Here is a 16,298-nt window from a genome sequence, read left to right on the forward strand (position 1 = left end):
TCATCTACTATCCAACAACTTGCAGGTAAGGTAGACCTGCTGTACTTAATGCTCTTAATATCCAGCAGTGTCTTGCGATCATAAGACGCAAGCGACGAACAATTACAGCATTAGTTGGAGTCGGAGTGGCTGCTGCGACCATCTTCTCATCGAGGAGGCTGCAGGTAGGTGCAGGCTAGAACTTAAGTTCAAGAAGTTAGAGGCATAACACGTGTAGGCAGGATGGTAGTTCAGCTAGTGGAAAAGGTCTTCCTGAAATATGTGGGATTTCAGTGTACCTAACCATCTCCCCGATAGCTACATCGGCAGGAACGTCAACTCCTGACCGATGAGGTCAAGGAACTGGAGCTGGAGCAGGACCTTCTGGGAGGATTCAGATAGTAGGTGGTTGACCACAAGGAGAGGCAATCAGTGCAGGGTTTCCCTCAGCAACATGTATATCCCTTTGAATACTGGGGGCGGGGTTCTCTATCAGGGTACAGCAGCAGCAACCAAGCAAGTGGCACAATGGCCGGTTCTGAGAGGCTCAACAGGGAAGAGTAAAGTCAGACAAAGCGATAGTGACAGGAGACTCAATAGTTAGGGGGACAGGCAGCAGATTCTGTGTCTACAAAAGAGAAGCTAGAATGGTGTGTTGCCTCCCAGATGCGAGGGTCCAGAGTGTCTCAGAGAGGCTGCAGCAGATTCTCAAGAGGAAGGGTGAGCAGCCTGAAGTCATGGTGCACATTGGCACCAATGATACAAGTAGAAAGGAGGAAGAGGTCATCAGCAGTGACTATAGGGAATTAAGGAAGAGACTTCAGAGCAGGCCCTCTAAGGTAGTAATCTCTGGAGTTCTCCCAGTACCACACGCTAGTCAAGGCAGGATTAGGATGATAGTAGCTGAGGAAATAATGCAGAGGCAGGATTTCATATTTCTGGATCATTGGGATCTCATCCGCAGAAGTTAGGTTACACCTGAACCTGAGGGCAATCAATGTTCTTACGGGCAGGTTTAAACTAAGTTGACAGGGGGATGGGAATGAGAGTGATAGGGCTGAGGATGGGACAGTTGGCATACAAGTCATTGCAGCATGTAGTGAGACTGTGAGGTATGATGTTGTGGGCATCACTGAGTTGTGGCTAGAAGATCATAGTTGGGAGCTTAACATCCAAGGATACACATTATACCAAAAGGATAGATAGGTAGGCAGAGTGGGTAGGGTGGCTTTGTTGGGTTAAAAAAGTATCAAATCCTGAGAAAGCGTTGATACAGGATTGGAAGATGTAGAATCCTTGTGGGTGGAGACCATATTACAGCTAGAGGCGTTCCGGAGTTCAGAGAACCATTCCAGCGCCATCCTTAAGAAACCTGTATGTCCTCTGGTTTCCTCCCACAGTCCAAGGATGTATCAGGTAGGTTGACCCATGATTAGCTTAGGGTTAATCAGGTTTGTTAGGTGTTGCTGGAGTGGCGTGGCTCAGTCAAAGGGCCCACTCCATACTGTATTGCTAAGTAAATCCCTGTGGGTAGAGTTAAGAAACTGCAAGGATAAAAAGACACTGATGGGAGTTACATTCAAGCACAGTAATCAGGAGGTGGGATATAAATTTCAATGGGAAATAGAAAGGCATATACTAAGGGCAATGTTATGATAATCACGGGGGATTTCAATATGCAGGTAGATTAGGAAAATCAGGTGGGTGCTGGAGCCCAAGAGAGGAATTTGTAAAATACCTACGAGATGGCTTTTTAGAACAGCTTGTTTGGTTAAGTCCACTAGGGAAAAGGCAATTATGGATTGAGTGTTTTGTAATGAACCAGATGTGATTAGGGAGCTAAAGGGAGGAGGAGGCAACTGTGGCTGACAAGGGAAGTCAAAGAGCATAAAAGCAAAAGAGAGGGTATATAATATAGCAAAACTCAGTGGAAAGTTAAGAGGGAAGCTTTTAAAAACCAACAGAAGGCCACTGAAAATCTATAAGGAGAGAAAAGATTAAATATGAAGGTAAACTAGCCAATAATATCAAAGAGATACCAAAGGTTTTTTTTCCAGATAAAGAGTAAAAGCAAAATGAGAGTGGATATTAGACCAATAGAAGGTAGTTACAGGGGTCAACTTTAGATATCTTATCAGTCTTCACTGTGGAAAACACTAGCAATATGCCAGAAATTTGAGCATATTGGGGGCAGAAATGAGTGTCATTGATATTAATAAGGAGCAGGTGCTTGGGAAACTGAAAGGTCTCAAGTTAGGCAAGTCACCTGGACCAAATGGACTACACCCAATAGTTCTGAAAGAGGTAGCAGCAGAGATCATGGAGGCGTTAGTAGTGATCTTTCATAACCTGCTAGACTTCTGGAATGGTTCTGGAGGACTGGAAAATTGAAAATGTCACTCCATTCTTTAAGAAGGGAGGGAGGCAGAAGAAAAGGAATTATATAGGCCAATTAGCTTGATTCTGTGGTTGGAAAGAAGTTGGAGTCCATTATTAAAGTTTTGGGGTATTTAGAGACACATGGTTTCCTTAAGGCGAAATCTTGCCTGGCAAATATGTTGGGATTCTTTCCGAAATAACGGGAAGGGTAAACAAAGGAAAGTCAGTGGATGTTGCTAACTTGGATTTTCAGAGGGCTTTTGACAAGGTGCTGCACGAAGTTCAAAAATCCTTCAAACCCAGAAACTTTAGCCATTGCCACTCTGCCACTTCCCTGCTAGTGTCACTTCAGCAAGCTCCTCTCATGCTTTTGAAATTCCCTTTACTCCACTGTGATACTTGACTAAGCTTCTTCCCCTCAAATTGATGGTGAATTCTATCATATTATGATCACTGGCTCCTAAGGGTTCCTTTACCTTAAGCTCCCTAATCAAATCTGGTTCATTACACGACACCCAATCCAGAATAGTTGATCCACTCGCGAGCTGCTCTAAAAAGCCATCTTGTAGGCACTCTACAAATCCTCTCTTGGGATCCTGTGGGAATTCTAGACGACCACTGGTGCAGTGTGGTTATCTGGGAGGCTGGCAGTTCCCCAGAATTCCCACATCTCACACAATATATCCGCTGGAGCCATTCTCACTGCTCTATGAACTAACAAGTGAAGAAGAAACTTACCATATACATACCTCACCCAAACCTATCCTTACTAATTCTGCTCATATATCTTATGGTCTAAGACACATACAGTAGTCAGTTTCAGGAACTGCTTCTTCCCCTCCATCAGATTCCTGAATGGACAATGAACCCATGAATACTTAGTATTTTTTCTCTCTTGCACTACTTTATAACTTATAGTTTTTATGTATTGCAATGTACTGCTGTCACAAAATAATTTTCATGATATTTGCTGATTTTGATCAACACAGGACAAAGAACAAGACAAAGCAAGTTTCTGCTATTTTTAAAAATTGATACAAGATAGTTATACAAGTTTAGAAATAAGTTCAAAAATGGTTCTGTATGCACACCTTTTAATATAAAATTGTTTTCCATACCTTGGACTGAATCATTTCCAAGAACATAATAAAGATGTAATAATAAGAGTTGTCATGATGGGAGATTTAAATTTCCCAATTGTTGATTAGCATCTCCCTAGAGCGAGGGGTTTAGATGGGGTGGAGTTTTGTTAGGTATGTTCAGGAAGTTTTCTTGACACAGTATGTAGATAAGCCTACAAGAGGAGATTTGGTATTGGGAAATGAACCTGGTCAGGAGTCAGATCTCTCAGTGGGAGAGCATTTTGGACATAGTGATCATAATTCTATTTCCTTTACAATAGCATTGAAGAGAGATAGGAACAGACAAGTTAGAAAACAGTTTAATTGGAGTAAGGGGAATTATGAGCCTATCAGGCAGGAAATTGGAGGCTTAAATTGGAAACAGATGCTCTCAGGGAAAAGTATGGAAGAAATGTGGCAAATATTAAGGGGATATGTATGTTCCAATGAGACAGGGAAGTAATGGTAGGGTACAGGAACTGTGGTGTACAAAGGCTGAAATAAATCTAGTCAAGAAGAAAAGCTTACAGAAGATTCAGAGAGCTAGGTAATGTTAGAGATCTAGAAGGCTACTACGAAGGAGCTTAAGAGGAAATTAGGAGAGCAAGAAGGAGCCATGAGAAGGCTTTGTTGGACAGTATTAAGGAAAACCCCACGACATTTTACAAGTATGTGAAGAGCAAGAGGATAAGACGTGAAAGAATAGGACCTATCAAGTGTGACAGTGGGAAAGTGTGTATGGAACCAGAGGAAAAGCAGAGGTTCTTAATGTATACTTCACTTCAGTATTCACTATGGAAAGGATCTTAGTGATGACTTGCAGCGGACTGAAAAGCTTGAGCATGTACATATTAAGAAATAGAATGTGCTGGAGCTTTTAGAAAGCATCAAGTTGGATAAGTTGCCGGGACCGGACAAAATGTAAGCTGGTCTACAATGGGAGGCGAGGGAGGAGATTGCTGAACCTTTGGTGATGATCTTTGCATCATCAATGGGGACGGGAGAGGTTCCCGAGGAATGGAGGGTTGCAGATGTTGTTCCTTTATTCAAGAAAGGGAGTAGAGATAGCCCAGCAAACTATAGACCAGTGAGTCTTATGTCAGTGGTTGGTAAGATGATGGAGATCCTGAGAGGCAGGAATTATGAACATTTGGAGAGGTATGATTAGGAATAGTCAGCATGGCTTTGTAAAGGGCAGGTCATGCCTTACAAGCTTGATTGAATTTTTTGAGGATGTGACTAAACACATTGATGAAGGAAGAGCAGTAGATGTAGTGTATATGGATTTCAGCAAAGCATTTGATAAGGTACCCCATGCAAGGCTTATTGAGAAAGTAAGGAGGCATAGGATCCAAGGGGACATTGCTTTGTGGATCCAGAACTAGCTTGCCCACAGAAGGCAAAGAGTGGTTGTAGATGGGTCATATTCTGCATGGAGGTCAGTCACCAGTGGTGTGCCTCAGGGATCTGTTCTGGGACCCTTACTCTTTGTGACTTTTATAAATGACCTGGATGAGGAAGTGGAGGGATGGGTTAGTAAGTTTGCTGATGACACAATGATTGGAGGTGTTGTGGATAGTGTGGAGGGCTGCCAGAGGTTACAGCAGGACATTGATAGGATGCAAAACTGGGCTGAGAAGGGGCAGATGGAGTTCAACCCAGATAAGTGTGAAGTGGTTCATTTTGGTAGGTCAAATATCATGGCAGAATATAGTATTAATGGTAAGACTCTTGGCAGAGTGGAGAATCAGAGGGATCTTGGGGTCCAAGTCCATAGCACACTCAAAGCAGCTCCGCAGGTTGACTCTGAGGTTAAGAAGGCGAATGGTGTATTGGCCTTTATCAATCGTGAAATTGTATTTAGGAGCCGAGAGGTAATGTTGCAGCTGTATAGGATCCTGGTCAGACCCCACTTGGAGTACTGTGCTCAGTTCTGGCCACTTCACTACATAAAGGATGTGGAAGCCATAGAAAGGGTGTAGAGATGTACAAGGATGTTGCCTGGATTGGGGACCATGCCTTATGAGAATAGGTTAAGTGAATTCGGCCTTTTTCCTTGGAGAGAAGGAGGATGAGAGGTGACCTGACAGGGGTGTACAAGATGATGAGAGGCATTGATTGTGTGGATAGTCAGAGGCTTTTTCCAAGGGCTGAAATGGTTGCCATAAGAGGACACAGGTTTAAGGTGCTGGGGAGTAGGTACAGAGATATCAGGGGTAAGTTTTTTTTACTAAAGAGAGTGGTGAATGTGTGGAATGGGCTGCCATCAACGGTGGTGGAGGCAGATACCATAGGGTCTTTTAAGAGGCTTTTAGATAGGTACATAGAGATTAGTAAAATAGAGGGCTATGGGTGAGCCTTGTAATTTCTAAGGCAGGGATGTGTTCGGCACAACTTTGTGGGCTGAAGGGCCTGTATTGTGCTGTCAGTTTTCTATGTTTCTACATCAGTACTCATTGGGAAACTGAACTGGCTAGTTATATGTACAGTCCACCTTAGTGCAACTCATATTTCTTGAACATTGGTGGTGCAAAGCTTATGCATGTATCTCTGGTATTGGTTGTAGTAACTGGAAGCTGAGGGGTGGGGGTAACGACTCATCTTTTCTAGACTGGAAAACACTGATGCAACTGCCTCAGCTCCAGCAACCTAGGTTTGATCTTGATTTCCAAGTCTATAGGTGTGGAGTTCGCAAATTCTCCACTTAACTATTTGCATTACCTCCTGTTTCCTCCACATGCAAGTTGATAGGTTAATTTTGCACTGTAGATCAGTACATGGTACAGGCTCAGAGGAGAGTTAACAGGTGAAAGAGGATGGAATTGTTCAGGTCTGCTCTAGACTCAATAACTTTCTACATTTGGAAATATATATTACGATGAGTAGTTACAAAGTTACTCCATGCATACAGAGTGGATAAGGGAGCATAACCCTGTTGTTGGCCTATATGTAGAACCATTTCACTTGAAAAGCTACCAACCACTAGTAATATATCTACCTGCATTCTCCACCTCAAAACAAGCTCATCAGGCTTCTTTTTTAAACTTTCCAGAGGTGAGGTAGGTAGAACCAATAAACATTTGATCCTGAAGAACTAAGTAACGTAGGTAGTCATTGTGAATTGCAGGGGTGCTAACCTATTGCAATTTGACTTTATTCTCAAAAGGCAGAAGGATGCACACAAAGTACACAATTATTTTTCACTCTCTACAGCCTATTCTGCTATTCAATCAGATCATGGATGATTTTTCAGTCTAATTCTTGCATTCTTATTCAACTTTTTCTTCAATTATGGCATAGATTTAAACTTATTTAATAGTGTCTTCATATGTTTTTACTATTGTTAGATATTGAAAATCAAAATCGTTGATTAAATATTGGTGTAGGCCAGAACTGCAGAAGGGAAAACAAACTCTTCCAGTTGGAGACAGTAAAAAGCAGATGCTGGAATCTGGAGCAATATTCAAATGCTGGAGGGTGAAAGAGTCAGCAGGTCAGGCAACATCTAAAAGAGGAAATGGACAAAAGACTGCAGATTCTGGAATGTGGAGCAGCACATAAAAGATCTCAACCTGAAAAGTTGATTGTCCATTCCCCCCCATAGACACTACCTGACCTGCTGAGATCCCCCAGTTTTGTGACACTTGTATGGTTATTGTTTAAAAAAAATAATTTGCTATGGCCTTGGTGGCTCATGCTTGGGAAAATTTCTGAAAGTAGTAATTGCTTTCTGCTTGGTGTTGGAAAATGACTGCTCTTTCCAAGCCTCCCAATACTAGTACTACTCACTTTTTTAATGTTATTAAGATCTCAAAGCAGTACAACCAAACTCATTTTCAAAATCTGTCCGCTCCACTTTTCATAAAGAGAGCAGCAGCCCCAGTCAAGACTTCATGCAAGATCCCTCACCAATGATTATTAACTTAAGACATTATAATAACCTTGAATTCCATCATCAACCCAGTCTATGTGATCCATTCAGCTTTTCCACCACTTTTGCTTTCATAACTAGCAAGTAGATTTCAGATGATTAAATATGGAAATTAATTAATTTTCATAAATGGATCTTATCGAATTATATCAGAATTATTACTAAATGGTTTACAAACATAAGACTGCAATGTATATTTAGGTTTATCCAGAATCCACAATTAAAGCATACACCATTACTTTCAATGATGTATTACTGTTAATTTCTCTATTATCTGGAAATCTATCACATCTTTTAAGCACAAACTACTCTTCCAGTTTATGGGGTAGAGGATTCCAAACTTAAAGAAATTACATTTGCAATGGCTTATCCAATAGTTTACTGACAGCTTAAATTCCTCAGCCAGGAGAAGCATCAGTGAAGTTCTCTTAGAATTTTGCATGTTTCAATGTGGTCAACTCTTTCAAATGCCAAATAAATGCCCTAGATGATTTAATTTCACCCTTTATGACAGACCCACCACCCTAGGAGCCATTCAGGCACAAATATATCTCTTTTTAGGGAGACCAAATTTGTATGTGTTCTGGGTGCATTTTCATCAGGCATACTTTGGCTGTGCCTTAACTCTTGTACTATATTTTTACAATAAAAGCCAGTGTAGTTTTTGCTTTCCTAATGACTTGCAGTATCTGCACAGAGAAGTGCCCAGTTCAACAGTCACAAATGATAAAGCTATACTTTAAGCTCTGATTACATGTACCTGCTGCTGGAAATCTGGCATGAAACTGTAGTGTGCCCACAGCTCAGTGCGTAGAGGCTATCTACCCAGTGTGGAGTGGACTGGGAAATGTAGAGTTCAGCCAGGCTTCTTGGCTAGTACAGAGAATCTGGGGAGTAGCAGTAGCTGCTTTGTGTGTTGACTACACAAATCCTATGGCCTCACTCTGTTCAGCTGCACAAGCTCAGTGCTGAGTAAATATAGTGAGACACTTACCATGTGCAAACAGAGGGGAAGTCATTAGTTTCCATCAGAAGTGCTGAGGAAAGTACTATACAGGTGATGAGTCTCCAGCGGTGATCCAGGTCTCACTACAGAGCTCTAGCCCACACAACACCAGCCTTCATAATCAGCCTCTCCACACAGCAGATTTTGCATCAGGTTCCCAGGGCAATAATACTGACATCTCTCTCTGTTATAATGACCTCTTTTAGTGCCAATTCTATGTGTGTTTTTGTTAGTGCAGGATGAGCAAAGTACCAGTGACTTGTGTACAAGGATATCTAAGCCTCAGTCTCACACCATTTAAAAACTTAAACTCCAATTCAGTGCAAATGATCAATATTCAAAGTCCAAAGCTGAAAATGATAAGATGGATCACTGTAAACAGTAGGATGGGAAGAACCATCTCCCTGCTTATGGGTTTGCAGAAAAACCATTGTCTCCTCTAACAGTTTTGATCTTGAACAAGCAAAAAAGATAACCTTTTATTGAATATAGCAATAATAGTACAAATGCATGAACTTTTATGGATTAGCTGCCCATCGTATATAACAGGTCATTTTAACATCAAACTCAAAGCATTTGCTTCCTAAACAGCACTCAATTCTGAATAATCTGTTCTGCTGCCAATTTCCAGTGAAAAATATGTCAAATAGCAAGCTATTAAACCTCTACACTGAAAGGCAAGTTGGGAGGGTGGTGAGAATAGATTTAATAAACTATTGTTTATAAATGTGTATTTGACTGTAGCAATTTCAGCTAAGAATTTGTACAAACGTGCATCATTTAATTAAAAGTCAAAACTCATGAAACACACCCTATCTAAAATACTGAAAAGATGGAATTACAGATAATCAATGGAATAGCTTAAATGCCTTATTTAGGAATAAATTATTCAAGTCAATAAATGGTTTTAAAAATGCTATACAGTGTTTAATGAAGATCAAGCCTAATCAGGCAATGTTCAGCTGCCCAAGCCCTAATCTATGGAATTCCCTCTCAAACTCATCTAACCACAGCCACCCACCTAAAACCCTCACTCTAACTAAACACCCCTTTATGCAAACTAAGATACATTTTACCATGTTAAAGACATTACATTAATACAAGTTGCTGCCAAGGTTATGAAGGTTAATTTCCAAGTTTCTAAAGTCATTTGTACCTTAATACTTTAAAATTGGAATTCTATGAACATTTTTTTTAAATTTAAAAGGATTGAAAATGTTGGTTTGAAATGCCTCATTCCATTTGCTTAGCATAAACAAATCTTATTAAAATGACTGAACTGTCAAGGTAGGAACAGGATGAAGTATGATGAATTTAAGTCAATTCTAGTTAAAATGTGTTAAATTTAAGCTGCTTAATTTAAATTCCTTTATCAAATGTTTTTAAATTAAGAATATAATTTAATAAACAAAAGATCTTTTTAAACTGAAAATTTAAATCATGCACCACCACAACCTCTCATGCTGGTATAAACTGAAGACAAATGCATCACCTAGCCAAAACAAAACATTGTAAAGATCTGAGATCTCCTGATTCAAATTTTGCTCTTTTAACTGAATGTCGTGGCCATCTTTATTCTGTCTGCTTCTGCCATTTTCAGAGCATTAGAAAGTATAAAGTGGTCAGAATGAGCAGGTTTCACTATTTAAAAAAGATCTTTCCAAATGAGTAGAGCATTGTGCTGTTTAAATCTGTGCTGCCATTGAAATACATCATGGTTAATGTCTCAATAATGTTGTCAGATTAAGATCAGCAAATAAAATACAAGTAGGGTTGGGGTGATCAACATAAAACAGAAATACTGTATGTGCATTTTGGAAGCAAACACAGCCAGTTCTCATGCAGAAAACAACAAACATTCCTATTAGGCACAACTGTACTTTCGATGTCCATATAGACAGGTTCAAAACAGTTCCAATTTTACTGGCCAGCTTTTAAATTGCTATCTTCAGGGGGAAAAAAATTCCCACAAATTTATACAAATATAATACATGTTGATCTACTTTTCAAAAGGTGAATGTTACTTAATGACCAGTTTTTTCTTTTATATGAGGATTTCCACCAAATGTATTTGAGTTCTACTAAGGAGATATAGAACATGGCTACTTAATCCATTCTTACTACCAATCTGAAAACACCACAAGCTTGCTGAGTTACTTGATTTCATTAAGGTCAACAGATTACCCAAATGAAGGATGCAAGTTAAATCTGGATTGTTCTTATTCTTGAAATAGAATTCACTAAATAAACTAGAGCTGTTTATTCCCTGGTGAGCTGAAATAACCCTTGGCTTCTTTACAAAAGTCACCACAGGCCATTCTAGTTGCAAGTTTGCTGCTGTTTTACTAATTCTTCATGGATTCATCGTCTTGTGTGTATTCATCATACAAGAATATGAAATTAAGTATCACATACAAATATGTAATGTAAATGCATATATGACAAGTAAACCTCAGACCTCTACTTTTACTGAGAACAATTCTGAACACGGTTAACCACTTCACCCCCATCACCAAAGTAATCATTTTTAAAATGGTGCTGCACACTTGAAAAGAACCAGAACAAAATGCAGAACAAATTTGTGGTGTAACTGCCAATACAGAAAATCAATTTCAATGCAATTTTTATTTTCCTAGTTCTTTCAAACATACTAACATGTACCGCAAAAAATATAACTGTATTTGCCAAAAACTACCAGATCAGCAACAATCCAAAAAAAAAATACTAGTTACTTTTCACTATTTTTGAATCTTCTGTTCCCCCCCACGCCCCAAATTAAAGAGCATTTAAAATAGAGTTGGTTAGTTCCCACTTTGACCATTCATATGAGGAAGTCTATTATCTGGAGGGACTGAATGGCCATTTTGCTGTATTCGTTCAACTCTTAGTCCTCCTGGTGGCTGCCAAACATCATCTGAAAATGAACTTGAGCTCCCTGACTCTGAGTCAATATCACTTGAGCCTTCAAAATCCCAGTCTGCACTTGACTCACTCCGGATATCATCCTCCTCGCTAATAAAGCTCTGCCCAGGCTCCAAGCATGAAGGGTATAGACGTGCTGAAAGGCATATAAAGTCACTGTCGTAGTGTAGCAAACCCAGCATTGTACCAATGTTGACCCACTGATCATTGCTTGCATCGTACTGGTGAACAGTCACTCTGTTCTTCCTCCACTGTGGCACTATGGTAGTTATGAGAAGTAGTTTGTTGCCATGACAAACAATCTGAAAATTGTGGATATTGGCATCGATGGGGATATCACTGATCTTTCGCCACTCACCTTTTGAAGGGTTGTAAACTTTTATGACTGGGATGTCACAAATACAATAAATTTCTTCATTGAAAACACAAGCTTCCTGGAACTCACTCCGCTTTAAGGAAGCACAATTCAGCCACTGATTCCTTTCCGGTACATAGCATAACATCCTCTTATTATTGACCGCATACAAGCAGTCTCCAACTGTAATCAGCTCAAATGAGTGCAGTGCATGAGGCAAGGGGGCTACAAAAATCCACTGGTTTCTTTGAATACTGTAACACTCAACTTCTTTAACCTTGAGGCCTGTCGACGGGTCACGACCACCCAGAATGTAAATGTATCCATTCAAATATGCAACATCCATCCCTTCTCTTGCCAGCAGTCGTTCGGCAAGCTGTTGCCAGCTATTCTGAACTGCATTATATACCCAGAGTTGTTTACTTGGCTGTGCTGCCAAAAAGATATCGTTGTCTGGTGAAACACAGACAGCAAGTGAACTGATGGACTTTGTAAGGGCTGGACTAGTCAAAGGTGAAGACATTGCATAAATGTCACCTGAATAGGGATCGTAACAGAGGAAAGGCTCCTTTCGATGGCCAAAAAATATAACCATCTCTTTAGCACTAAATCCAATCCTTTTTGAAGAGTTATGTATGCTGGTAGACACATCAACACCTTTGGGAGCAGAAAGGTCATCCAAAGCGGAAACAAGAGACTTGTTTTCGACAAACAACTGAGATTTAAGTGCATCGACACCCAGCCTGTCTTTCTCACTGAAATGATGCCATCTGACACACCTTAAGACTTCAAGTGCATGTGCAGCACGCTCAGTGATATTTGATTCAATCCACTGAATTGCCACTGCGCACACCTTCCCCTCGCTGTCAACATCCAGTGTATCCAGTTTTAGTATCTCTTTGATCTGTTCCAGTGAAAGCTCACACAACTCCTCCGTTTTGCACAAATGCTGTAAGTTGCAAGCGATGAAAGCAAGTGCCTTTTCTTTCAGTTCCACGTTGTCAAAAGCATCTGCAAACTAAGGGTAAAGAAATCAGTTACAGATTTGACAAGTGAGTTTTCAGAAATGCACTGATTTAATACGTCATATCCTCAAAGTCTCAGCTAACCAAACACCTTTCAAAATATATCACAACTACTACACATGTCCACTTGTCATCGCATATTCAAGATCCAAAAGAGTATAATCCCATCAACATACTTGAGGTTTGTTGGCAGATGGATGTCGATCATATGGTCTTTTGTTTTATTTAAGTAGCAAGCAGACAGATGGAGCATGTTACACAAGTTATGCAACTGCATTGGTGCCGTACGGTAGCCTAAACAAGTGGTCAAATTAAAACACATTAACTTTTTATTGCTGGAAAAAAAACAAAATACATTTTCAAATCTATTCCTTATGAAACATAAGAAATGCTGGCTAAAACAAATCAATGGACTACCTGGTTCACTGACAAAGGTAATCATGTAAAGCAAACTTTTTAAAAGAGAAATCACAGCTATCAGTCTAAAACAGACCCAGACGTGGTTAGGAAACCCCCACATCAATATTTAATGGATGTGAAAAACACAAATGCAAATTCAACTATTAAAGAAAACTGTATTTTCCAAAGGAATTTTTAGGGAATTTTCTTGATGAACTGATTTCTATTCAGGAAGGAAACAACAATATCTTGTGCTGTGCAGTGTAACTAAACTGCAGCGTTTTTCACTGGAGAATGTTTAAAGAATGATTATATCAGGGTATGGTAAAAGAATAAGACACTACTGAATGAGAAGGAAATGTTGTTCAAGTGAACTGGAAACAAAAATAAGTAATCAAAGAAAGACAGCTTGGGTAGAAAACAGGCATGAATGCAAAAACTTTTATAAAAGACTAATTAACCTCTTGTTCTTGTAAGCTCAGCCACAACCTTAACTTCTAAATGGCTCAACCTTCCATCAAGTCAAGTCATCCTAGACATCAATGAAGGAGAATAGAGGGAGTCCAAAACTACAACATTGAGATATTAGACACAACATTTACAACACTCAAGAATATGGATATGGAAAAGGAAGCCATGACGATTTCGAGGTACGTAATTCATTAGAGAACTAGACTGTAGCACTGAGATCCAAAAGAAATAAGAGCCAGAGCACTAAAGATCAACAGCTCCACCACAAAAGGAATAAATGTCTTTTAACTAAACATTGAAATGTAATGTAAAGAGTTAGAAATAAGCTTGTAAAGACAAAAGATGTGGTTGAGGTGGATAGACTTGCAACATACACTTTCTGGGTCAAAAGGTTTCCAGTTGTGTCATTGAATAATTCTGAAGGAGGAAATAATATGAAATGAATTTGCCATTTCAAAGCCCATTCTTCGGACTGTCTACTGATCTTGGAAACATTACCTCAGTGAAATTGTGGACTTTCTCATTCAAGCATAGGCAACTTTCAGGTGGAGCAAATCTGAAACTAATTTTCCATCACTTTGGTTCTACTGTTAAATACAAAGCATCCTAAACACAGAAGTTTCAAAGATCTTAGATAGAAAAACAGTCATTCAGAAATCTAATCCTGACTAGTCATGACTCTCTGCCCTAGTGATCCCAGTTTACACTAGGATTATTGAGTAAGAGACAAAATGTTTTTGTTAACATAAAATCCATTCAAAACATGTTAATCTTATAAACATTTTAATAGCTGGAACATATTTATCATAACCAATTGCTTCAATACTACAGATTTGTGAAGGGCATAACATGAATGTAATTTTATATACAGGGAATGGAAGAATAAAATGGACCATGGACAGGCTGAAATATTTAATTTAATTCTGCACTGTGTTTGGCACCTGGGCTGAAGGATCTGATCAGTATTTTTAAAGCCTAAGTTATCCTTTGCAAATGCACCCAAAATTCTATCAGGTCAGCTTCACGGGAGCAGGACCAGAAACAATACTTAAAGTCAATTAGGACAACATCTTCTGAATAAAGGGGGACGAGGTGGGTTTTCAAGGGTAAATTTGGGAGTTAAAAAAGAAAAGTGATTGTGCATGGTAACCAAATGGAAAATGATCAAAGCAAGGAACAGTGTAAAAAAAAGAGTTCAAGGGCAAGGAGAATTGTAAATAGACACCCATTTCATGTTTTTTTTAAACTTGAAAGCATGTACCATTTGAAACAAAGCAGTGAATTGCTGCAACAAACAGAATCAAATGTGTATCTTCACTAGCAACTGGAGAGGTATACCTGGAATGTGACCAAAATAAGGGAGTACTGTACATACATACCCTGGGAAATCAACAGATCTCTTTTCTAGGCAAATCTACTAGACCATGACACAGGCGAGCCACACCTTGAGATTTGCTCCTCCAGTTTTAAAACAGGTACTTATATGGATTGGGGAGGTCCTCTTCAAAGCCCACTCGTGGGAAGAGGGGGGTATCCCCTCCTCCCCGGAGACCGGGAGGTTCCAGCAACACCGCAAGCTTTCTGCCCTTTCAGCGGTCAGTTTCCCCTGGGCCCGCACACCGAGAGGTGCAGGCGCATTGTGCCCGGGAGTTTTGGAAGGGGGAGGAAGACCCGCTCACCTTTAAGATGCCGGCACAGTTGTAGAGGTCGAGGCGCCGCGCCATGAAGGCGGCGCAAGCCTGCCTCACGTACTCGAGCTGCAGCATGTTGGCCGCCACGTACAGCTTCTGCACGCTGGCCTCGCACACGGTGACGCGGCCGGTGTAGCAGTAGTCGATGATGAGCGCCATCGAGTCCGAGTCCACGTCGTGGATGGTGACGCTCTGCTGTTTGCTCTCGAACAGGCCGCCCGTGAACATACTCCTGAAGTAGGGGCTGGCGGCTGCCAGCACGTTCCGGTTGCACAGGAAGCGACTGCCGCCGTCCACCTCCAGCGTTACATCCACCAGCAGCCGCGCATCGTAGAAGGACTTGAGCTCCCGGAGCAAAGCCCCAGCATAAGCCGCGTCCTCCAGCTGCTCGGGACCCGAAAGGCACTGCAGAGCCTCCATCTTGTCCAAGCCCGGTCCCGCAGTCCAAGCCCCGCCTCCTGCCCCCACCGAGTAGGCGGGCCTCTACCACACTTGACCAATCAGGCACTACCATGCGCGACCCTCCCGCTCCTTCATTGTCCCTTTTGAACGTCAATCATCTGATGTAATCGGCGGACCGGCGAAAGGCATTATTCGTATTAACGCTCCTATACGCAAACAGATGCCGGACTGATAAGTTCCAGAATTTTCTCCAATTGAAAATAGATAGAAAATTATAAAGTGATTCCATAAACACACTCTAAAATTGTCTAACTGGAATCATTACTATTAAGCTGGTTTTCCTGATTCATAGGACACAACTTCTCTTAAGTGGATATTAATTGGTTCCTACAATCAAAAATCTAGGACGCTTGATTAAATCCAATTTATGAGATACGCTTTGCAATAAAAATGCTTCTTAAGTATTGATTTCAGTAGTACAGCTAAAATACTTAATGGTATCAGTAAGACCCATCTGTTACCTGACTCTCTCAATCCCCTACTTGCTGTCACGTTAGTGCAATGTATCCAAAGATCTCCGCCCAAAATATCAATTGTCTATTCCTTCCATTGATGCT

At 40.5% G+C, this 16,298-nt stretch overlaps 1 protein-coding gene across 1 annotated transcript; it reads right to left on the minus strand.

Moving 5' to 3' along the window:
- Positions 1-8,862: 8,862 nt before the first annotated feature.
- On the minus strand, positions 8,863-15,918 carry kbtbd7 (kelch repeat and BTB (POZ) domain containing 7). The gene is made up of 2 exons (XM_059967784.1): positions 15,268-15,918; positions 8,863-12,711 (listed from the first exon to the last, which is right to left on the minus strand). The coding sequence occupies exons 1-2, from the start codon at positions 15,697-15,699 to the stop codon at positions 11,218-11,220; spliced, it is 1,926 nt and encodes a 641-aa protein (XP_059823767.1). The 5' UTR covers positions 15,700-15,918; the 3' UTR covers positions 8,863-11,217.
- Between the last annotated feature and the right edge of the window lie 380 nt (positions 15,919-16,298).

Source organism: Hypanus sabinus, chromosome 4, assembly GCF_030144855.1.
Source record: "Hypanus sabinus isolate sHypSab1 chromosome 4, sHypSab1.hap1, whole genome shotgun sequence".
Lineage (NCBI taxonomy): Eukaryota > Metazoa > Chordata > Chondrichthyes > Myliobatiformes > Dasyatidae > Hypanus > Hypanus sabinus.

What these genes read in the sequence shown, in the direction of transcription:
- kbtbd7 (XM_059967784.1), bottom strand. Translation starts at nt 15,699, where the DNA reads ATGGAGGCTCTGCAGTGCCTTTCGGGTCCCGAGCAGCTGGAGGACGCG. An exon ending in ACTGTGCCGGCATCTTAAAG is followed by an intron (nt 12,712 to 15,267) that starts GTGAGCGGGTCT and finishes CTTTACCCTTAG; the next exon opens with TTTGCAGATGCTTTTGACAA.